We start from the raw sequence: 23,940 nt of genomic DNA, 5'->3' as shown, positions 1-23,940 counted from the left end.
AGAATACAATTTATCCCTATTTAGTTTGTAATTACATTAATCCCTGAAAAAGTAAAACAAACCGGATACATAATATGTAGCTCGGATACATTATAAAATAAACCAAATACATAATATGTAACTCGGATACATTAAAAACTAGCTCAGATACATTATAAAATAATGAGAAAATACATAAAAAAACCATGAACTTGGTCGGATAACTTACTTTAGTACTTGAACTGCGCGGGCGTTTAAATACCCCCCTTAAGATCTTTGAAGTGATTTTTTTTTCCACCCTGAGACTATAACACCACTCTTACCCGCCACATCATAGCCACGTAAGCGTCACATCATAACCATGTAGGCACCATGTCATTAATCTTTATTTCTTTTTTACTTATTCACTATTTTTTCTTAAACACTTTTTAAAATTAATTATATCAATTGATTAATTTATAAATGCATACCTCCACCCCAACCCCCTCTCTTTCTTCTTCCTTGTTGTTCACCATTATTCCAACCTTCAATACTTTCTTTTCTTCTTCTTCACTATTCAACAATTTTTTAAGTCACTTTAAAGAAGAAATTCACATTATCTTCTTCGAACCCTCCCAACGAATTTACCCTCTTGGAGAATGGATTTTTTTGAAAGCCAATTTTTTCTTGACAACTCAAATAAGAAATGAAGATTGCATAAGAAAGTTGATCCAAAAAAAATATAAATTTTATGAGATGTTTGAATGATCTAGAAATTAAAATAGGTCGCTCAAAATGTAAGAAAGTTTACATTTGCCAAATCGATACAAATAATAGAGTGAAATTGAAGTCAATAAAATAACATTGCTATTGAATTTTACGAATTAGTAAAAGATTAGTGAAATGAAAATAGTGGATAGAGATGGGGAAGAAGATGGAGGAAGAGATGTTTCAATGGAGAAAAATGTGTATTGAAGAAGACAACGAAATAAAAAATAAAAAATAAAAAATTAAAGAAAATAAAAAGGGGACCCACTAATTTCATTTACCTCTTAATAAGAAAATTTACATATTTTAAAGATTTAATATATATAAAAAAAACTATTTAAATAATTTGTTATATATTGGCCAATAAAAAAAGGCCATGTATAGGGATTTAAAAATTCAGCTTTTTTTTTTTCTCTTTTTTCACGCACTTTCAGGAGAGTGCACTCACTCTTTCTGCCACATCATCCCTTAGGGGGTGTTTTAATCACTTAAATGATGTTAAGGGGGTATATAAACACCCGTGTAGTTTACGTACTAAAGTAAGTTTTCGGGCCAAGTTCAGGGGGAATTTTATGTCTTTTCCCTAAAATAATTTAGAATTAGGAGAGAAATAAGGGATTTTAGAGGTTTTTATTTAGAAATAAAAGGGAATATTAGAAATAAGGGAAATATAAAACGTGTATTTCAGTAATTTTTCCTTAAATTAAACCAACTTAATATTTCAAATTAAAATTCAGAAATTTCAGTGTAAGTTGTAATTCTGCTTATGTTTACATAATGAAAAATACAACTTTTGAATCTGAAGAAGAGAAAAGTGCAAAAATTGAGATAAATGGAATAATCAAAAATCATACTTAAAAAACTAAAATTTCAAAATCTTAAGCTTCAAATCCTGCCTCATAGTGTAAATTGCTCAGACTAATTAACCTAGATTCCCACAAGTGTACTCAACTAAAAATTCCTTCAAGTGCATTTGATAGCTTCAATTAGGGATTGTTTGATTCGCGGACAAAATTATTCCGAGATTATAATCCTGAGATATCTCAGGATTAAACGACCCCTTAATGTATCGAACATGCTTAAAAATGTAGCAATAATAGTTATGAGAAGAAAAACCAGTGAATATACAACATCCATGTTCATAAAATTAGACCATTTCTTACAAAAAAGAAAGATCATTCAAACATTCAGCAAGGACGGAAAAGATTATTCGTCTCTAAACAACATAGGCGAATATAATTACGCCTCCCAACCTCTCAATTGTGTTGCACGTGCAACGCGATTCACCCCCAATGTGAAGGCGCCCATACGAAGATTGCAACTATGAGTTTGACACATGCTCTTGAGATTACCAAAGGCTTTTGTCATGTATTTCTTAAGCTCCCTGTTAACCTTCTCTTCTTCCCACATAAAACCTTGAATGTTCTGCAAAGGTTTTCCGTATGATTTTAGGGATAATGCAGAATTGTAAGAGAACATATCTAACGAAACATGGAAGAGATTCATTGACAACGGTAAAAACATGGGCGCCTAATTCTAATGCAATAGGGGTGTTATTAGTACAAGTCAGATGAACACTGTGATTGATGAGAGAAAACAATGAAGAGTTGTCGTCAATTATGAAACTGATGATTATCGTCTATTTTAAAGCCGTTGCAACTTGAAAAGGCACCTGCTAAACTATATTCTTATATGTGGAAAAACTACTTGAAAATATTAGAGAATTCCAACTAAATATAGCCAAACCTCTACATAACGTCGTTTGTCTGGATGTTTTGTGATTGCTATAGCAAGATACAGTTATAGAGAATATATGATATACATACTACGAAAGTCGGTTCTAAGGAAAACTAGGCTGTTATAGAGGATGATTGTTATAGAGAGGTCTGACTAAATACTCTGATATCTTAGGGAAATGCTATTTGAGATTTAAGTAAATGGTCAAAGTAACACTGCAAGTATTTTCTGGTGTAATAAAGCGGAAAGTTTAAGGATGTCATGTATAGATAGATTTTATATTACCTGAACCCACTCAAAATAACTAACAGTCACGCCTCCAGCATTGGCATAAATGTCGGGAAGAATTAAAACACCTTTCTTCGACAGAATCTGTAGAAGGAAGTCATGTGTTAGAAATTATTATTATCCTAGTCTACGTTGCTCAGACTCTCCAAAAATGTTGTCATACTCCATATCGGATCCTCCAAAACTGTACTACTTTTGGAGGATCTGACATGCACCGTCGACATTTTTGAAGAGTACGCAGCATAGATGCTAGTCTAACAAATATGAAACCTGCAAAAGTGGTACCTCGTCAGCATCTGGATCAGTCGGATGATTTGCTGCTTCTACGATGAACTTGGCCTTTACATGATCAGCATTTTCTCTTCACAAAAAAATCAGAATAGACAAAGACAAATTTAAACACTCCAGTGGGTATTATAAGTTCACACGCAGATTTAAACAGGGGTGAACATACTTGTTTTTGTTAATAGTGAAAACTGAAATCCAAAAAATAACGTATATATTAGAATATACTCATAATATATTAATTTTACGAAGAAAAACTAGGTAGAAATACAATATCATTTCAGTACAGGTTTACTAAAAAGAACATAAAATAAGAGAAAAAACTCCGCTTAGTAGTGCTAGAGCCAAACCTCTCAATAATGGTGTCGCTTCACTGGATATTTTATGATTGTTATGGAGAAGTCTAATTGTATCATGCTAATCTGGCCTATACCATTTAGGCTGACCATTTAATGATTTTACACTTTCACTCTTTCATCAGGAGGGTGAATGAAGACTCGCCTCCGAGGTACTGTGCGATCAGAATATGTCTCCAATGCTTAAAGGTAAACTTTACAGAGGAGTGGTTAGACCAACTTCGTTGTACGTGGGTGAGTGTTAGCCGGTAAAAAAAGGCCCACATTCAGAAGATAGAGATAGCGGACATGAGGATGCTCAGACAGATGTGTGGGCATACTAGGAGAGATAGGATTAGGAACGAAGTTACAGATGACAAGGTAGGAGCAGCCTTCAAGGTGGATAAGATTAGGTAAGCGAGACTGAGATGGTTCGGGCATGTTAATAGGAGGTGCGAGGATGAGCCAGCAAAGAGGTGTGAGAGAGGTAGGCCGAAGAAGAACTGGGGGAGGTAATTACACAAGACATGCCACAACTTCAGAAGCCTGAGGATATGACCTTCGATATAAAGTTATGGAGGTCAAAGATTAGGATAAAAAATTAGAAGATAGTTGAGTGTTGTCACACTTTATGTGGGAGAGGTAGGGGCTAGCCTCCTCTTCTTTTGGTAATCAACTTTAGTTATCGCGTAAATTTCTTATTTTCCAATGTGTATTACTATCAATTGTTACACGTATATTGTATCTAGCTATTTTGTTTTTTATTTTTTCTTACAGTCCTGAATTGGATACTTTTCTTTTCACCCAAGTCTATCGGAAACAACTAGTTCACAAAGGTAGGGGTACGGTTTGTGTACATTCTACCCTCCCAGACATCACTTGTGGGATTATATGGGGTATGTTGTTTGTTGTTGTACCCTTTCTTCGGAAAGAAATTCAGGAACTAAGCTATTCAGATTAACAAAGATATAATATTTCATACTAATAATTACGGTTTGTACCTGTTCAAAACTCCTCCCAGAGCACAGGGTATAAGAACATCACAATCGTGCGTAAGCAATTCATCTGTACTCATTACATCACCACCACCGAAATCATTTAGCTTCCCTGTTTCTTCTTTATGACTAAGCAAAGCTGGTATATCAAGACCATTCTGATTCTTGACCGCTCCAGTTATATCACTAACTGCAACTACTTTGCCACCTATCTCGTGAATAAGCTTTGCTACCCATGATCCTACGTTCCCGAACCCCTAAAGAATATTCGCAAAAATATATTTAGCATCATTTTAACTGATTTTTTTGTGCAATATCAAGGCTGCTGCCTGCTCGAATTGAACTAATCAGAAATTCTACCTGAATAGCAAAAGTCAAATCCTTAATCTGCTTCCCCTGCTCATTAAGCAAAGCTTCTGCAGCATAAACGACACCACGCCCAGTTGCAGATTCCCTACCCAATGAACCGCCAAGATCCTAGGTAGTATAGTGAAAAAGGGTTCTCAAATGACTCGTCTAATTCCGATAGGATATGTTTGAACGTAATAGCACATTAGGAATTTAATAATTTACTGAACAAAAACTTACAACTGGTTTCCCGGTCACAACTGCAGGAGAGTGACCATGAAATTTTGAGTACTCATCCAAAATCCAAGCCATGGTCTGTCACAGGAATCACCACATAAGCGAATTTATTTGCTTCATATTCTGAAGCTCCGTAGAGAAGAATATGCTCACAAAGTTACATCAGAGAACTGTATCACTAACCTGAGCATTGGTGCCCATATCAGGTGCAGGGACATCAGTATTAATTCCAATAAGGTCATGGATTTTCTGCGTGAAAACACGCGTAAGGCGCTCCAATTCGCTCAAACTTAACTCTTTTGGTACGCAGCCAATCCCACCCTTTGCTCCCCCGTATGGAATATCTGCTACGGCAGTCTTCCAAGTCATTAGTTGAGCAAGGGCGTTCACCTCATCAAGATCAACCTTGTAAAAGAAACTTAAGCCATTTCAGAGCAAATTCTACTTCTGGAAAACAACAAATATTGTACAGAGATAACCAGCACAACCATGGACTCGGTGTACATTGAAATACAAGAACTATAAAGTAACATATTCAAGGGGATGTAATACTGAAATGATGGAAAACTTGCTTGTTCATGATCTCTTTCTAGCCTCCATGTTTATCGTTCCTACTAAATCTCCTTATACTTCTTTTCACTTACAGTCTCTCCACTCTTACATATAACCATTATTAAATGGCATACCAATGATTATACAGCCTGGAAAAAGTTTATTTGGACAAGACACCAAAAAGAGTACAACATTTCAAACTTAATTAAAGAAAATATGCAAGAAAAAATAACCTCAGGGTGGTATCTGATTCCTCCTTTCATGGGTCCACGAGCATTATCATGTTGTACTCTAAATCCAACATAGGAAACTAGCGTCCCATCATCCTTGGGAATTGTGCATTCCACCTGATCAAATAGCAAATCCATCAAACAATGTGCTTCATAACCAAATAAATAAACAATATTTCAACCTGCTTGTTTAAGCTTTTGAGTGAACAATTATACATTTCAACGTGATCCAAAAATCTCCACAAATAAATCAAAATGTCCACTCTTTGATATGTTTTCACAGACTTCAACACATTTCAGTACAACATACTCCAATATGATCTCACAAGTAGGGCCAGAGTAGGGTGGGGTGTGACAAACCTTCCCCTCCCTTCTGTGAGAGGTAGAGAGGCAGTTTCCGATAAATACTCGGCTCAAGAAAATAAATTTGAGTTCTTTCACAACAAGACCCTTCTCCACCTTAGATTCAACAAGAACATAGAATTCATAAAAAAGATTGAAACTTTACACAGACATTAACACGTTTCAGTACAACATACTCAATGTGATCCCACAAGTGGGGTCTAGGCAGGGTCGGCTGTGTCAGACCTTACCCCTACCTACTAAGTTCAATGAGGTAGAGAGATTGTTTCTGACTGAACCGTCGGCTCAAGAAAACAAATTTGAGTTCTTTTACAACAAGACTCTTCTCCACCTTACATTCAATTAGAACATGAAAATCATAAAAAAGATGAAACTTCGCAGACATTAACAAATTTCAGTACAACATACCTAGTGTGATCCCACAAGTGGGGTCCAGGGAGGGTTGGGTTTGTCACACCTTACCCCTACCTTGCCTGAGGTAGAGAGATTGTTTCCAATAAACATTCGGCTCAAGAAAATAAATTTAAGTTCATTCACAATAAGCCACCTTAGATTCAATCATAACATGAATTCTTCAAAAAAAGTTTGAAACTTTACACAAACATTAACACATTTCAGTAGTTTCATCAAAATATTTAGAAGAAAATAAGCAGGAAAATTCAAGTTTTTTCACAACAAGACCACCCTTCTCCACCTTAGATTCAATAAGGAAATGGAATTCTCAAAAAAGATTGGAACTTTACACAGAAATTAACACATTTCAGTACAACAAATTCAGTGTGGTCCCACAAGTGGGGTCTGGGGAGGGTCGGGTGTGTCACACCATACCCCTACCTTGTGTGTAGAGAGGTTGTTTCCGATAAACCCTCTTGTCAAGAAAATAAATTTGAGTTTTTTCACAACAAGACCCTTCTCCACCTTAGATTCAATACAAACATGAAATTCTCAAAAAAGATTGAAACTTTACTCAACATGTCAACACCTTTCAGTAGTTTCATCAAAATTTTGAAATGAAAAGTAGGAAAATTTGAGTTTTTTCACAACAACAACACCCTTCTCCACCTTAGATTCAATCATAACATAATTTTATCCAAAAAAGATTGATACTTTACACTAATATACATCACATTACACTAATATTTATCACTTTACACTAATACTGATCACTTTACACTAAAATAGAAAAAATTGAGTTCTTTCAGAACAAAACCCTTTTCCACCTTAGATTATTCAATCATAACATGAAATCTTCAAAAAAGATTGAAACTTTACACTAAAATACATCATTTTTATACCTTAATTTCTCTAAAAGGGATCAAAAGACTCCTTTCAAGTTTGGAGTCCAAACCAAGAATCCTAGCTGCTTGGCGAAAATTTCTGTTTGTAGCTGCAAGTGCATTCATGGCTGCTCTCTATATTCTTGATAAAATAAAATAAAAAACAAGAACACCCAAGAACCTAGTAGGATCAAGATTAGGAAGAGAAATAAAAAATGACAAAAACAAAAATGGGAATTTTCTTAATGCTAAATTCTTGAAGTAGTACTAGTCTTATATAGTAAGTAGAGTAATTTAGGTGTTTTAGGTTAATCACAAAATAAGTGGAAATTGTTGAAAATAAATTTGATTTTTTTTTGTGATAATTACAAATGGATCACGAGCTCCTTGGGACTTTGCACAACCATAGACTCTCCTATTTTTTCTCATTTTATTTTTATCATTTTTGGCCCAAATTAATTTTATGGAAAATATTGTTTACAATAATAATTAGAGTAAATACATCAAAAACTCTTTAAATTAATCGTGGTTTATAAGTTTAATACTTTAATTATAGAGTGTCATTGTTAGATTTCATCTTCTTGGTATATTGTGAGATCTAAAAAAAAGAAATATACCAATAGAGATTTATGTGACATTTTACATATTTTTCATTATTATTTTATTAAAAAGGACATTCTTCTGGTTTAATGTGTTTCTCTCAAATATCACAAAGGTTACAATTAAAATTTATCAGTAATTGAGGGACTAAATGTACTATTATCCGTGTTAATAATGTGAGCAGTAAATTATTTAAAGAAAGAAAATACTTTTTAAAATAGGTGGTTCTATATATCAATTTTTGCATTATAATTCTAGCATAACAAACATGTGATCAAATGATCCTTTAGTTGAGAAGGAAAATGTCTTAATAAGTTATTGGAGTACAAGAAAATAATTAAAACATGAAAGTATTATAAATAATGAAACATAATACATGAACTTTGTTATAGTTTGGCTATTTTAAATTGCAAAAAAAATCGCCATTCGATTTATTACCTCCCATGAATCAAAAGGCATAACATGAATTAATGTAGCAAAATCTTTTGAGTCCATGCCCCTAAATCTCTCCCACAAACCCTAAAACGCGTCTAACGTTCAACACTCAGGGTTTGCTCAACTATTTCGATTGAAATCATGTGTCGGATTTCTTAATTAGCACTATTTACCTACAAATCCTTTAACAAATGACTAATAAAAGTGTAATAGAAAGGAAAATTGACACAATTTTTGGAACGATTTTTTTGTATTTTGATTAACACTTACATGAAAAATTACAAATTAAAGGAAATACCGGAAAGGAGTACAAGTATATCGAATCTAATCCAGCTTCATGCGATTGATACCTAGAAAAGAAGAAGAGAAGAAAGAGATTATAAGGAAGAAGACGTTAGAAACGAGGCAAAAACAAATAAAAATAGGGTTCGAAGAAGATACCGAAAAACTAGTAACGCATGTAGCTCCCACCGAGGGTTTGTTATAGGCTCTTCAATGGATTATCCGAGATCATTAAATATGAGCTAATATGAGTCGTCAATTTGTAGGGTCACATGTTATAATTCTATTCGTCGTTTCTTTATTCTTTAGTTAGCAGATATATTCAATTTATAACCGTCTTTGTTACTTCAAATAATCTTTACCTCAAGGATGAAATCGAAACTTTGGAGATTTGGAAATCATTTTATGCATCAATACCTCACCGTTGAACAACATTCCTTCCGTTGAACATCATCCATGTTAAATACCACCAAGATCCAAAGAAAAATCCAAACAATGTTCTCCAAGCTTAGCTAAATTGGACCCAAAGACCTAAGATCCGACCCGCAACCTAAGACATGACTCTAACTTAGGACTCGATACCCAACCCTAACCCTAATCAAGGACCCAAGATTCGACCCCAACTAGGGACTTGCGACCTAATAGGACTTGATACTCAAGACATGACCCCAACCCATACCCTGATCAAAGACCTGAGACCTGATATCGATCCCAATTTGAAACTCGAGATTTGACCCCAAATTGGAACATGGAATCCAACCCCAGGAGACTTAAGACCAACCTCAACTTGAAGCTTGACTCTAACACGTGACCCAACTTGGGACTTAGTACATGACACTGGCCAAACTAGATATCGTCGATTTGACCTCATCCTTCTAAGACTCAACATCCAACCCCGACCCTAGATCAAAGTTTGACCCAAGATCCGACCCCAACCTTAGACCCAAGCTTTATTCCCAACTTGAGACACAAACCCGAGCCTAAGAAGATACCTAGAACAAGACTCAAGACTTGACCCCGACCCGAGACTTAAATCAAACCCTAACTCGAGACCTGAATTGGACCCCAACCCAGGACCTAAATAAGACCGTTAATCAAATCCTAGGACTTGGGATCTGACCTTGATCTCGATCCTGACCCAATACCCAAAATTTAACTCGAATCTAACTCGAACCAGATCGAGACCCAACCCTGACTTCAACCCGAAACCTGAACCCGACCCTAATCCTACACTCGAGACCCGACCTCGACTTGAGATATGAGACTCGATGGGACTCAGTACCTGAGACATAACCCTTACCCTAGTCAAAGACTCGTGGCTCAACACCGACCTAAGACCCTAGACCTAACTCGGGACCTAGAATCAAGACTTAACCTTGATATGGGACTCGGGATCCAACATTGGCCCTAGTAAGAAACTCGAGATTTGACCCTAATTCTGAACCTGTAATCCAATCCTGACTCGAAACTCGACCCAACCTCGAGCTGAGACCCCTACCTTAGACATGTGATCAAAAAATTGACCTGATTCGAGACTCGAGATTTGTCCTACCGGATATGATGAAAAATATTTAAGCAAAATCTCTGGTTAATGAAGATAGAAAACGGGTTGAAACCGAAAATTAAACCTGGCTAAGTTGACAATCATTTTAAACTAAGTAATGCTTGAATGAATTAAAATTTATTCAGTTTTAAATTATCTAGAGCTCAACCCATAAAAGTCTTTACATATCCTTTGTTTTTCTATGAACTATTGGGATACCAATCGATCTGATGGAATGAGGGGAACATGCCCAGTTGACATTCTGCTACATCAAAATCTGTAAGAGCGTCCATTAACCCAACTAAACACATAAAGCGTTTCTCTAATTGAAGAATTGTTGAAATAGTTCCAATAAGACTGTTGTAAGCTTTCATTGTAACAAATCTCGAAGTATAACAATTCTTCGATTCGGGCATGTGATGTTTCCGTGTGAAGGTGTGAGAGAGGTTGGCTATGAATGATTTCAGGAGAGGCAGAGGTAGGATGAAGCACTATTGGAAGAGATGATTAGATAGGGCATGGCGTAACTTTAGCTTACTGAGGACATGACATTAACTATAGGAGGTTATTGAGGACACAAATTAGGTTAGAAGGTTAATTAATAAGATAGTCAAGAGTTGTCTCGATTATCTTTTCATACTATTAGTCATAATATTACTATCGCAGTTTCTTGTCATTTTAGTTTGGTTACTATCTATTATTTTTTGTACTTTGTTTATCGTATTATCTTATTATGATTATTGCTCATAAGGATTTGTTAAGTTATTTAGAGTATTTTTCCATGACTAGCTCTTCATTTTCATTATTTCTTTTTATGTTTCTTTAGACTATTTTTTTCTTGAGTCGGGGGCCTACTGCATACGTGCTATCCTCCCCAAACCCCGCTTAATAAAATTACACTATATGTTGTTGTATCTAGAGTCTACTGGGAAATTCATGACTCAAATAATTATTTTGGGCTCAAACGTGAAGAGCAGTCCGAGAATATTACCCTAAAGGCCATGTACATTAATTCTTTGATATTCAACGAGGAGAAAAAACAACTATATTGCGTCAAAAAGAATTTACATTAAAAAAAGTGGAAATAATATATAATTAAATTTTAATTTCAAATTAATTGAAACAGACTATGTCAATAATCGAAAATCATAATTACCTCAATTTCATATTAGTTGTTATTTTTTATTTATTTCATTATAAAACCCTCCTGATCGATCGTGAATGGGGTTTGACTTAACCCCTATATATCGATTTATTGATACGAAAAAGAAGTACAACATAGATGCAAATAGTTCCCTAGATATTAAGGAATGACATGCCATTCCTTTACAAAAATTAGGATAGACACATGAAAAACTAAGAAATTATTTAACAAAAAAATAAATGAAAATCAAAATTTTATAAGCGCTTTAAAATAGCACCACGACATAATACTTCAAATATTTAAAGTGTCACAGGAGGAAGTAGCCACTTGGAGCCTTCAATATAAGCAAGGGAGATAAAAGGTTTTGCCTCTTCATCACTTAATTTCTTTGTAAATGGAACTCTTTTATCCAAAGTTGCTCCTGCTCCTTTACACTTGTATTCACCATAATATACCGTGCTGAAAATGATAAAGAGTTTAAGTTATATATATCTATCAACATATATGATATACTTTTTTAACTCGATTATAAAAAAAGAGTTTAACTTTTATATACGAACATACCTGTCAAATTCTTTTTTGCCAAAATCAGACCATCCTTCAGGGTGAATAACATCAGTCATATCAGTATAAGAGAAAACAACTTTAGAGTATTGTTTCCATGCCCTTCCTAAATAAGCTGTATTTCCAGTACCAGTAATCATACAATGTACAAAAGAAAATCCACTATCAAAATTTTCTGCTGCCCTTGCATGTGCTGTCACCATTGCCATTGGATCCCCTGGAATTACATGTGTCTCTGTGTTCTACATTTTTCCAAAAAAAAAAAAAAAAAAACATTATATTATTTGCGAAAAAAAGTTTTAATATGTCATCAAATTATCAGAAATGACTTATCCACACTACTCTTTAATAATTGAGCATGTATATACTAGCGCTATGACGTATATGAATACATAGATAAGGGATAGCAATAGTGGTATAATCAAAATGTTCGCTAAGGGGATTCAGAATATAAAGAAATAAACATAAGAAAAAATCAAAGAAGTTCAATATATACTCTATATATACATAATAAATAATTTTGATTGTGTATTTATAGTATAATTTTTTTATGTACCCCCTTATGGTACCCTAACTTCGCCCCTAGGAAGGGATCCACCTATGTTCCTATATATTAAGGGGATTCATAATTTTATACATAAATAAAAAATGTATTTACCCTATTTGTGCAGTATAATAATTTTCTGACAACAGAATCAGAAATTTAAATAAGAGGATTCAAAAATATATATATGTTATGTCAAGTTCGATTCAACAATTTATATATATGCAAGAAAATAGTAATATTTTACTCTATTTCTGTAGTGTAATATTTCAACTAACGGGATTCAGTTGGACCCCCTTGTACCCCTACTTTTTGACAAAGGAGATTCATATGAATCGCTTCATTGCGTGACATGATTTCGCTCCTGATTGAATTTAGCAGGTTTAAATCATGAATACGTCTATCCTAATTAATAGAGGACTATGAATTAAAATTATTTATAATTACCAGATATAAGGATTTGCCATTGCCAAAGATGAAATCAACAGTGCCTTCAATATAACAATCTTTAAAGAAATGTTTTCCACTGTCATCACAAAAAGTATCTTGAAATCCAAACATTTTACAATTATACAATGAGGCTTTATCTCCTCCTGTCCTCAATGCTGCTGCTTGAGCTTTGTCACTTTTCCCATCTGGTCTTGGTGCTGTATTCTATAGAATAAAACAAATAAAAAATTAATTATGTCCTATTGATAAATATCGAAAAACCTAACGAATTCTTTCAATGTATTATTTCTGAGTCCAATAGAATGTTTAAGGTGATTTTAATGTAGCCGATTTTTTTCAATTAGTTTCACTATAGCACTGATTGTTTTAGCTAATTATAATTGTTATCATTCCCAAGTGTGATTTTTATGTTATGTTATGATCGCGCCTAAAAATGATTTAGGGCAAGTTTGGTGGGTCCAACTTCTTGAATTGTGTCAACATGGGAAAATAAAATGGAGCACCTAACAACGCATCTTCACATATCAAGAACTATGAGATCACCCGTTTTATTTTGGGGTGATGGATGGATCATACCAAACCAGTATCTCTTGTGTTCAAAAATAGTTTTGTCCCAACTGCTAGAGCTTGAAGAATTCCTAAACGTCCGGCATATTTTGGTCTAATACGTTGTTCTTATTTAAAAATTTAAATTGTTAGCACAAAAAATAATATTTTTTTCTTAATTATGTCTTCAAAATGCTTCCTTACGTGTGGACCTAATTTTCTATTATCAAATAAACAAATGAATATTTTTTATAATGGATGGTTAGCAAAACATGGTAGAGGTCCATGCCAAATCCCACGCAACCTCAAGACGACTTATTTAATTTTTTAAAAAAAATGAAGGAATACGTACCACAAAGTTGATATTAACAGCATTGAAATATTCAGATTCAACAATCACAGTGGCACTGTCAACAGTAGTATATTCTTTTGCAGTTCCATGAAATATAATATTTGGGACATTTTTAGGGTCTCCATAAAATGTAACAAAAGGCTTTGTTCTCTCAATTTTGATTTTTTCAGTGTAATTTCCACCTCCAATCCAAATAATAACTCTTCTTTTATTCCCTTCTGGAATACTTTTAACAGCTTCTGTTATAGTCTTGAAATCACCACTTCCATCTGTCCTCACCTGTCGTTACGTAAATTTAGAATTTAGAGTCAGTGAATTTCAAATTCTACTAAAATCGATGTTGAGACATATATATTAATAAAATAAAATATGTGTATTCTCCTCTTTGATAACTTAAACTGATAAGTAAGATTATGATCATACATTTAAACATGTTATCAAAGCAGATAGATTTTTCATGTGTTCGATTCTTATTGACACTCATGGGGAGGCGAGTCATAATTAAATAAACAAAAAAAGTATTATGTACGTGAGATAAACTGATAAATAAGATTATAGTCATACATTTAAATATAATATCAAAGCAAATAAATTTCTCATGTTCAAATATAATCTTATTGACACTCATGGGGAGGCGAGTCGTAGTTAAATAAACAAAAGAAAGTGTTATTTACGTGAGATAAACTGATAAATAAGATTATAATCATACATTTAAACATAATATCAAGGCAGATAAATTTCTCGTGATCGAATCTTTTTGACATTCATGAAGAAGTGAATCCAAATTAAATAAACAAAAAAGGTATTATGTGCATAAAGGATGTGTTGATATATAATTAAATAAATAAAAATATTATGTATATATATTTTCATCATATAGTAGAAAAAGATACATGGAAAAACAAGTACTTATCAAATATATTTATGAACATATTAGGAAAAGAGATAGTTGCAACTTTAACATGCATTATTGTCAGCATAATAAGTCCTAGCTCCTAGGTTCGAGTATAATCGTCATCTATTATAAAAAAAGGTATTTACCTCATAAAAATTAAATTTGGAGCATGCGGGATGCACCATGAAGATTATAATTATGAAAAAAAATCTCTAACGATTTAAATTTTTAGATAAAATGTTCACACGTTTCACTCACCTTAATAATAGTTTTATTAGCCTCAGCAGCTACAAGGGCAGGGTCTAAAGTGTCTTTTCTTGCATCTAATGGCTTAACATTTGCTTCAAACCAACTATTTAATTGTGATTTATCAGCTGGAATTGGAACTAAATCATCAGAAAATACTCCAATAATATTGAAAAAAAGAAATGTTATGATAATTGTTTCCACAACAAATATGGTATTTTTTTCAGCCATTTTAAATATTTTTTTGGTTTTTTAGTTTCTTGAATGGGAAATATTTTTGGTTTAATTTTTTTTATACAAAATTGAACAAAAGAAAATAGAGGTAACTACTCATATTTGAATGAGTGCTTTGATTGCGTAAATGTATTTTTACACTATCAGTATATATATACAAAATTATTATAAACAACCTTAAATTAAAACCATCTATTAACGTAGTACTCGTATTGCCTTACAATATTTACCTACTGAACAGACAATGCAAAAAAAAAAAATCAATAATATTCAATCATCCATATGCATTTTTTTAGTGTTACCATAGAGTTATTTTCTCTAAATTATCTACCACAACTTTAATTTAATCTCTACCGCTAATTATTTTTATTTTTTCAACTCTTCCCTAATTTTTTTTCTCTATAAATACCCACACTTATTTCTAAGTTTGTAGAGAAAAACAAAAACAAAAAAAAAAAACAATTTTACCTATATAAAAAAAAAAAAATTATAAAAAATGTCTGGAAAAAATACAATTTTTGCTTTGGAAACTATTATTTTAACAATTCTTCTTTTTATTCCTAGAGTTTTTTCTGATGATTTAGTTCCAATTCCAGCTGATAAATCACAATTAAGTAGTTGGTTTGAAGCAAATGTTAAACCATTAGATGCAAGAAAAGACACTTTAGACCCTGCCCTTGTAGCTGCTGAGGCTAATAAAACTATCATTAAGGTTAGCTATTTTCGTAATTTTCACACCAGATTATTCTTACAATTTTTATGTTCAAAAAGTATTTATTTTTCCTCTTTTATTTCATAAACATATTTCATACTTTCCATTTTATGTGATTTTCTTTTGAAATTAATTTTCGCTGATTATTCCTTTTTGAATAGTTGTTTAGTAAATCATATTTTTTCTTTTTAATTTCTCATGCAATTTACGAATCTTTTAGACTATGATATAATGATCCCTTTTGAGCAAATTAAAGTAAGTATCTTGTTAAATTCTTTTAGACATTAAGCGACAATCTAATATTTTGTCACTCCCAAAAACTATATTTGCATACCTTTTATAAAAAAAAATTAAAAAAAGGCAAAATTTAAATGGTGGCTTAAAAAGGGGGGACATTTGCGTAAATATGCCAAAACTTTCATTTTAGTTGCTCAAAGTGACATTTTTCAATATTAAAAATAATTTAGCTTTAAACTTACTAATTTATACTTAACCATACAGAAGAATGTTATTTCATTCTTAAAACACAAATTTCAACCTTTTAAAAAAAATTAAACTTCATACTCGCTCAAATACCTTTACCATAAAATGAAACGAAAGGAGTAACTCTTTATTATATTTTTTTTTCTTATGATATAAATCAAATACTTTTGTATTTTTCAATATAAGAGTATTACCATGTAGATTTAAATCTACTGACTCTATATTCTGAATTTCCGATCACGATCGAAGGTGAGGACAGATGGAAGTGGTGATTTCAAGACTCTAACAGAAGCTGTTAAAAGCATTCCAGAAGGGAATAAAAGAAGAGTTATTATTTGGATTGGAGGTGGAAATTACACTGAAAAAGTCAAAATTGAGAGAAATAAGCCTTTTGTTACATTATATGGAGACCCTAAAAATGTCCCAAATATTATATTTCATGGAACTGCAAAACAATATACTATTGTTGAAAGTGCCACTGTCATTGTTGAATCTGAATATTTCAGTGCTGTTAATATCAACTTCGTGGTACGTATTCCTTCTTTCTTTTTTTTTAAGAAAATAAAAATACGCCTTTTTTAATAAATATATATGAAACTGGTACACATTAACATAGTATCATAACAAATAAAGCCCTAAGTTCAAGTTGTTGTACCTATTATCAAAAATAAGAATCAGTTTCATACATACATGAGGGGAGCATGTTAAAGACATAATTAAAAAAATAAAATGGTGTTCGTTCTATTTGTCTTAGACTTTCAAATGAGATGATAATATACATAATTCAAAAAGTTTCGAAACTTGTAGACAATTAACTAGAGCAGCAGATGCTATTACAAAATTAATTGCAAAAAGGACAATCGATCACATTAAAATTACCTAGGTAAACTAAAAAAATAGTTATGTACCCATCCTCATAGTCATAGGTACCCGGCCCCCCCAAAAAAAAAGTGTTAGGGAAAATAATCCATAATTCATTGAACTCAGAAAATTCATTAGGTCTTTCCTAGATCAATATAATGTTAGTTGAGGGGTATTTATCGACATCCTTTCGTCAAAAAATTACATTGTATAGCTAGAATAAAATAATACTAATTTTTTATGTATATATATTACATATTGACACTCCTGACTTCTACACAATTTTTTCTTCTTTTCATTTTAACACACCAATAATCGATATTCTGACTGCGCCACTAAATGTCTCTAACTAGTTTTTTGTTATAATTATTATGATTAGAATACAGCACCAAGACCAGATGGAAAAATGGAATTAGCTCAAGCAGCAGCATTGAGGACAGGAGGAGATAAAGCCTCATTGTATAATTGTAAAATGTTTGGATTTCAAGACACTTTTTGTGATGATAGTGGAAAACATTTCTTTAAAGATTGTTATATTGAAGGCACTGTTGATTTTATCTTTGGCAATGGCAAATCCATATATTTGGTAAGCAAAAAAGAACTTTAATCTTTTCAAAAAAAAAAATCATTATCATCTTTTCGACACAGGCGGATCTAGTATTTAAACTTAATATCGATAGGGAGAGGTGGAAAAATCAGCCTATGTACAGAAACATGATCCATCCAGTTTAGCTCATCTAAAAGTTAGGTTGATAAATTGGATTAAACATAATATCTTACTACTTATGTAGCGTGGCTCGTACCTTAAAGGAGTTATTATATCCTACTAAGCATGAGTTCAATTTTTAAGAACGTAACCACTCATTTATCAACTCAATTCAGGACATGCATGCAGGGGCGGCACAAGCATATTATAGTGGCCTAAAACAAAAATCAAACGGGCCTTAAACTTATATTGTTAATAACTTTTATATAATTGATTTCTTCTAGTTTTTAATTGATAATATAATCATTCTTATTTTAAATTTATTTTCATAAGATATAGTACTCCAAATATGTCAAATTTCTTTTAATAATTCCTTCATTTCTCATGAAAAAATTACTTTTTCTATAAATAGTATTCAATATTTGTTAATAAATAATAACTTTTAACCTATTATTATTAAAAATGAGGCCCCTTAAATTTGGGGGCCTAAAGCACATGTCTTTTTTTTAACACTGTCGAGCCGCCCCTGCATGCATGCAACTTAACTATTTAATATATCTAGCCACTTAAATATAATATTAATGAATTTTTTTCTTCTATTTTTTTTTTTTTTGGGAAAAATATAGAACACAGAGGCACATGTAATTCCAGGGGATCCAATGGCAATGGTAACAGCACATGCAAGAGATGCAGAAAATGTAGACAGTGGATATTCTTTTGTGCATTGTACTATTACTGGAACAGGCAACACAGCATATTTGGGCAGGGCATGGAAGCCTTTCGGTAAAGTTGTTTTCTTATATTCTGATATGACTGATGTTGTTCACCCTGAAGGATGGTCAGATAATGGCAAACCCGAAAACGACAAGTAAGTCACTAACTGTTAGTGTATTAAAGTTAAATTTAATTATTACTATTATTTTTTATCGTTGGATTGACTTGCATGCCCCTATTGGATGATGTATATATGTCGATAAATCATTTTGGTGATAAATTTGATATTTTGAAATGATTATGTTCATATAAATCTATTAATAGTTTTTTTTTATTTTTAAATTTTGTACTCAGTAAAAGTGCATCATATTATTATTTTTTATAATATCCGTGCATATAACGTAAATTCATATTATTTTTAGGTCGGTATTTTATGGAGAATACAATTGTAAAGGAGCAGGGGCAGCTTTGGAAAAAAGAGTTGGATTTACAAAGAAATTAAGTGATGCAGAGGCAAAACCTTTTATGTCCCTTGCTTATATTGAAGGTTCCAAGTGGCTTCTTCCTCCTGTGACGCTTTAAATATTTGAAAATTATAAGGACACATAATTAATAGTCCTAGTAATTTTTTGAATTTTTCAATTTTTGTTGTAGCCCATCCCAATTTTATAATATGGGGACTGAGGCATAGTTTTGTTGTGATTTTCAATTTTTGGGTTGGGTAATTGATTTTAACTAGTTTGAGATTAATATTTGGTTATTATTACTATTTTTTTTTATGTAATTCTTTTTTATTATCGTATAAAAACAATCGAGGTTTAAAAATAAAGGTAAAGTATTAAAACCGTTTTATATTTCTTTCTCCTTGTTTTGTTTTGCAAATTCCCTATTTTGTGTTTTTGATGTACCGTTATGCACCTTGATTTTTGATTTTTCTGTTATAATTGTTTAGCAATATTTGTCTCCTTTTTTTTATTCGCATGAAAAAAAAACCTCTAACTTAAAGACTTTCTTAATTGGTATTACTGACTTGTCCATAACTACTGGAATGTGTTGTGCACTACCAATAAAGGACATATATTCTCTAAGTTTGTATGCCCATAAGTGTGAAATTCTTCAAAAAAGTCTAAGATTGATTCAGATATGCAGGGACTAAACTCTCTCCTCCTCATGACTTGCAAGCTTAGATTATTTTTTTTATGAATCAAACACGTGATATATAAAGGGACGAGTTTTTGGCCAAAATCATCCTTAAACTATACCCTAAACTTATACTACATCCTTAAGTATCATTCTTAGCAGAAAACATCATTCAAGTATTTAAAAGTGAACAATTTTCATCCTTCTATTTTAATTTATTAGAAAACTAACAGATCCCACAAAAATTAAGTCATTCCTTTCTAATTATTAGTCTTAGATACGCCAAAATATTATCGTGAAATTTTTTGGTAATTGAGTTTAGCATTATGCAAAATCTTTTAATTTGACAGTTTTCTCATTTATTTTTCATGTAATTTGATATTAAAAATATTATTAGTTGAAATATGTTTCTTTCAATCGAATATACTAGAAGCGGCGTTTGTTGGAGACTTTCGCTTCTAATAATGTAGAAAGAAACTCAAATGCGAGACATGTACCCTCACACCTTCCAAACATTTTTTATTTTCGTAAGCAATAATGTCTAAGATTTTAAATATTTTTTTCAGGAACTTTTTATAGCAAATAATGAAATTATATATGCAGGGATACTTTTGTTGATGGGCACGCGAACTACTCATGTTTTTGTAGAATCCCTTAGTTTAAAGGATGAAAATTGCTCACTTTTAAATACTTGAAGGATGTTTTCTGTTAAGAATGATACTTTAAGGATGTAGCTTAAGTTTGAGGTATAATTTACTGATGTTTTTGACCAAAAACTCATAAAGGGCGTGATGGTAAAATTCAAATTGAAGAGGATTTTTATATGTACTGATATCATATTGAAGTATGCAATCGTCTTATTTAAAAGGGATAAGGGTCTAGAAAATACCCCAACTTTGGTCGAATTTGCTGTTGCGATACTAAACTTTCATGAGGACCTATTACCTCCCTAAACTATTTAATACAATATTTTTTACCCCCTGAACTATTTAATAGTGTATTTTAAAGGTATATATGTGCCCACGTGGACACATTACTATTTATAATTTTGCATTATTTTTTATGTCCACGTGGACAAATATATATATTTAAAATATGGTATTAAATAGTCTAGGGAGGTTATAAGTCCTCATGAAAGTTTAGTATCGCAACAGCAAATTCGACCAAAGTTAGAGTATTTTTTAGACCCTTATCCCTATTTAAAACATTAAACTATGAACATGATAGAATACTCTATTTTATAAACAACAACAACACCAACAACAATTATTAATTAATATAATCATCATTTAAATGAAGGAATTCAAAAGGAAGAGTTGAGCAGATCGTGGCTTTCATAGAGTTGAGCAGATGGAGGTTTTGGGCGTGATTTAGCTTGAGAATTTTGACCAACCTTGATTTAATTTTGGGTACAAAGAATAGAAATAAATGGAATGAAGGAACAGATTTCCTTCGAGAAGTTTCCTAACGAATTGGAGACACGAATTAAATATTTAATTAATTTATATGAACTTCTTAATTTTAACAAAGTAATACAATTTGCTAATTAAGTGTTGAAATCATTTGAAATTGAAGAAGCTCGATGATTAATTCATATTGTAAAGGGTCAAAATTTAGTGTCAACATTATTTCACATAGATACTTATTTTAGTGTAGCATACTAAAAAAATATAAAGCTTTTAAGTTTAAATAGTAATTTTGTTATTTATAAAAGCAAGAATTAATTATAGTCAATAAAATGTTGTCATTTGTTCAATGCATAATCTTGGATGTTATGGTAAATTTTTTTTAATTAATATTAAGTTTTGAATTATTTAATCTAAAGTTTTAAAATATTTTTGATAAGAAGTAGATAATCTTTATTTCTTTATTTTATATGTATAAGTTTGTGTTTTTTTTAACAATTTTTAATATTATTTTAAATGAAATAAAACCATAAAATTCACTATTATAATTTTTTTTTGGAGACCTCAAAAAGTCAAAATTATGGCCTCACCCTTAGTCACCTATGTCCTTCCTTCTGCCAAGGAAGTATTAAATCTTCTTCTGTCTAGCCATTACGATAATGTGCCTTGCCAAAAAAAAATTTATTCGATAAAATTTATTTATGTTCAAATATTATTTTAATTTTTGGCCAAATACATATACAACTTCCTTAACTTGTCCTGATTTTATTATTTTGATACTCTATTTTAGCTTTATTTCATTTTAATCCATCAATCACATTTTTTATGTACCATCTAAACATAAATTACTAATTTTATCAAAGATAATTTATACTAATGGAAATAGCTTTTTTGATCCATGATTATTTTCTTATTCTAGTTTTAGTCCATGTAATATTCGACTACGCAGATTTAACCTTTCATTAAAGTAAAAGGATGATATAAATCCAATTATTAACGATAGTTAAATTAAGAAATTACACTATTTATTTCTATCAGGGTAATTCAGATACTACAAATGCTATACTCAATAAATAATTCATTGGGGCTAGATGTGTAGTCTCACTAGTGCTCGCTTCACCGCTTATTAAATTGTCCTTATTAAAGTCACGTTAGTGTTTACTTTTAGTTGATTTTTCTTCAGAATAACATGTTAAGTAAGATTCAATAAGAAAAAAATGGAATGATACAGTTAACTAGTTGTCAAATATAAAATGATGATATTCGCAACTCATGTCATATAAATTGGGACGAAAAGAAAGATGGCTAAGGGGAAGTTCAAATAAAACTTAGTTATTTCATCAGGGTGTTTGTGGTTCTGTTAATGATTGGACTAAAATTACCTTTTTTATTTAACTGAAGGTTAAATTTGTGTTAGCTAAATATCATAGGGACTAAAATGGAAATAAAGCAATAATTCAAGGACTAAAATTGCTTTTTCCCAGCAAAAGATATTTTGAATTACAATATTGAAAAAACTTTATCCCAAAAAATTAGATAGCATTTTGTGTGCAAAAGGTTATAGCATGTTTTATTCTCTCAACATTAATTAACAAAGTCAAACCTCTCAATAGAAGCTTCTACCAAGTTGAATTTCAATAGTTTATCTCGTGTTAAATTGCCAAATAATAATGATAATAATAATCATTATTATTATTCCATTAAAACAAGAATCAATGAAGTTAATGGTGGTGGAAACTGGAATGTCATGTGTCATATTTAGGGATTATTAAGAGAAAAGTTAAAGCTTCCATAAGAAAAAATATTTCCTTTAACAAGGTAATATGGGTATAAAACATTTTGTATTTACGTCGAATTTAAAAAATCGCACTTCAAAGAATATAATATATCTCACATCTATCTTTGTTTTCTCCTTCTTATGTATATATAAAAAAAATATAATAAAGATGTTTTTGTATTCTTCCAACACACAATAAAGATGACCAAATATACTACTCCTTTTGTTGCGATTTGCTTGACGTAATTCCAAGTATAAGGGTCAAATGAATTAACGTTCAATCTGAATTCAGATATAGAATATTTATTAAAATAAAATTTATATATTTAAAAATAATTTAAAAAGCATCATAAATCACAATTAACAATTAAAAATATTTAAAAAGTATTTCAAAAATTGAGGTTGAAAAAGATATCTTTAATTGTTCAAATAGTAATTATGATAAACAAATTGAAGCAAACAGAATAATATAAAATCCTATCTACTTTTACGACGGGGGAGAAGCTAGTCTCCTCTGCTCATTTTTTTCATATTTAGTAGCATTAGTTAGTATTCGCTAATTATCTTATTCTTCATTAATTTTTACTATTGTTTGCTGCTTTTTTCGCTTTACTATTTTCTTATCGTTATTTTCTATTCAATCCTACATGAAATAGTCATTTATTTTAAGTCGAAAATGATTTATCTATCAAAATATATAGCCTCTCTATCTTTTTGTATAGGAGTAAGATTAGCGTACATATTCTAGTCATAATACATACACGTGTCCTTTAACTTGGTCTCAACTGACATCTATACTCTCTAACTTGGGATGTGCATAAGTAACACTTAAATTTGTATAAATTTGAACAAGTAGACGCATGCATCCTACGTGACATAGAATACATATAGAATGTGCCATGTAGGACACAAATTGGCCACATAGGACGCATA

General features: G+C 31.5%; 3 protein-coding genes across 3 annotated transcripts; 1 reads left to right on the top strand and 2 right to left on the bottom strand.

Annotated features, from left to right (window-relative positions):
• Positions 1-1,760: 1,760 nt before the first annotated feature.
• On the bottom strand, positions 1,761-7,579 carry LOC125831279 (glutamate dehydrogenase A-like). Its single transcript, XM_049510472.1, has 9 exons — positions 7,392-7,579; positions 5,737-5,850; positions 5,135-5,356; positions 4,955-5,029; positions 4,727-4,843; positions 4,373-4,623; positions 3,037-3,112; positions 2,749-2,835; positions 1,761-2,151 (listed from the first exon to the last, which is right to left on the bottom strand). Exons 1-9 carry the CDS (start codon positions 7,497-7,499, stop codon positions 1,966-1,968), a joined length of 1,236 nt encoding a protein of 411 aa, XP_049366429.1. The 5' UTR covers positions 7,500-7,579; the 3' UTR covers positions 1,761-1,965.
• Positions 7,580-11,441: 3,862 nt separating this feature from the next.
• Positions 11,442-15,329, bottom strand: LOC125831281 (pectinesterase 1-like). The gene is made up of 5 exons (XM_049510475.1): positions 14,987-15,329; positions 13,834-14,112; positions 12,933-13,139; positions 11,942-12,183; positions 11,442-11,836 (listed from the first exon to the last, which is right to left on the bottom strand). Exons 1-5 carry the CDS (start codon positions 15,203-15,205, stop codon positions 11,677-11,679), a joined length of 1,107 nt encoding a protein of 368 aa, XP_049366432.1. The 5' UTR covers positions 15,206-15,329; the 3' UTR covers positions 11,442-11,676.
• A 312-nt stretch (positions 15,330-15,641) lies between these two features.
• Positions 15,642-19,281, top strand: LOC125831304 (pectinesterase 1-like). Its single transcript, XM_049510503.1, has 5 exons — positions 15,642-15,920; positions 16,653-16,931; positions 17,644-17,850; positions 18,597-18,838; positions 19,107-19,281. Exons 1-5 carry the CDS (start codon positions 15,705-15,707, stop codon positions 19,264-19,266), a joined length of 1,104 nt encoding a protein of 367 aa, XP_049366460.1. The 5' UTR covers positions 15,642-15,704; the 3' UTR covers positions 19,267-19,281.
• Positions 19,282-23,940: the final 4,659 nt, after the last annotated feature.

This window comes from Solanum verrucosum, unplaced genomic scaffold, assembly GCF_900185275.1.
Source record: "Solanum verrucosum unplaced genomic scaffold, falcon-dt-bn FXZP01000049.1, whole genome shotgun sequence".
Lineage (NCBI taxonomy): Eukaryota > Viridiplantae > Streptophyta > Magnoliopsida > Solanales > Solanaceae > Solanum > Solanum verrucosum.
Note: the sequence above shows the minus strand (reverse complement) of the source record. Positions and strands in the feature narration are given on the sequence as shown.

What these genes read in the sequence shown, in the direction of transcription:
- LOC125831304 (XM_049510503.1), top strand. Translation starts at nt 15,705, where the DNA reads ATGTCTGGAAAAAATACAATTTTTGCTTTGGAAACTATTATTTTAACA. An exon ending in CTAATAAAACTATCATTAAG is followed by an intron (nt 15,921 to 16,652) that starts GTTAGCTATTTT and finishes TCACGATCGAAG; the next exon opens with GTGAGGACAGATGGAAGTGG. An exon ending in GGCAAACCCGAAAACGACAA is followed by an intron (nt 18,839 to 19,106) that starts GTAAGTCACTAA and finishes TATTATTTTTAG; the next exon opens with GTCGGTATTTTATGGAGAAT.
- LOC125831279 (XM_049510472.1), bottom strand. Translation starts at nt 7,499, where the DNA reads ATGAATGCACTTGCAGCTACAAACAGAAATTTTCGCCAAGCAGCTAGG. An exon ending in TCCCTTTTAGAGAAATTAAG is followed by an intron (nt 5,851 to 7,391) that starts GTATAAAAATGA and finishes CTATTTGATCAG; the next exon opens with GTGGAATGCACAATTCCCAA. An exon ending in CTGGGAGGAGTTTTGAACAG is followed by an intron (nt 3,113 to 4,372) that starts GTACAAACCGTA and finishes TTTTTTGTGAAG; the next exon opens with AGAAAATGCTGATCATGTAA.
- LOC125831281 (XM_049510475.1), bottom strand. Translation starts at nt 15,205, where the DNA reads ATGGCTGAAAAAAATACCATATTTGTTGTGGAAACAATTATCATAACA. An exon ending in CTAATAAAACTATTATTAAG is followed by an intron (nt 14,113 to 14,986) that starts GTGAGTGAAACG and finishes ACGTAACGACAG; the next exon opens with GTGAGGACAGATGGAAGTGG. An exon ending in CTGTTAATATCAACTTTGTG is followed by an intron (nt 13,140 to 13,833) that starts GTACGTATTCCT and finishes TTTATTCTATAG; the next exon opens with AATACAGCACCAAGACCAGA.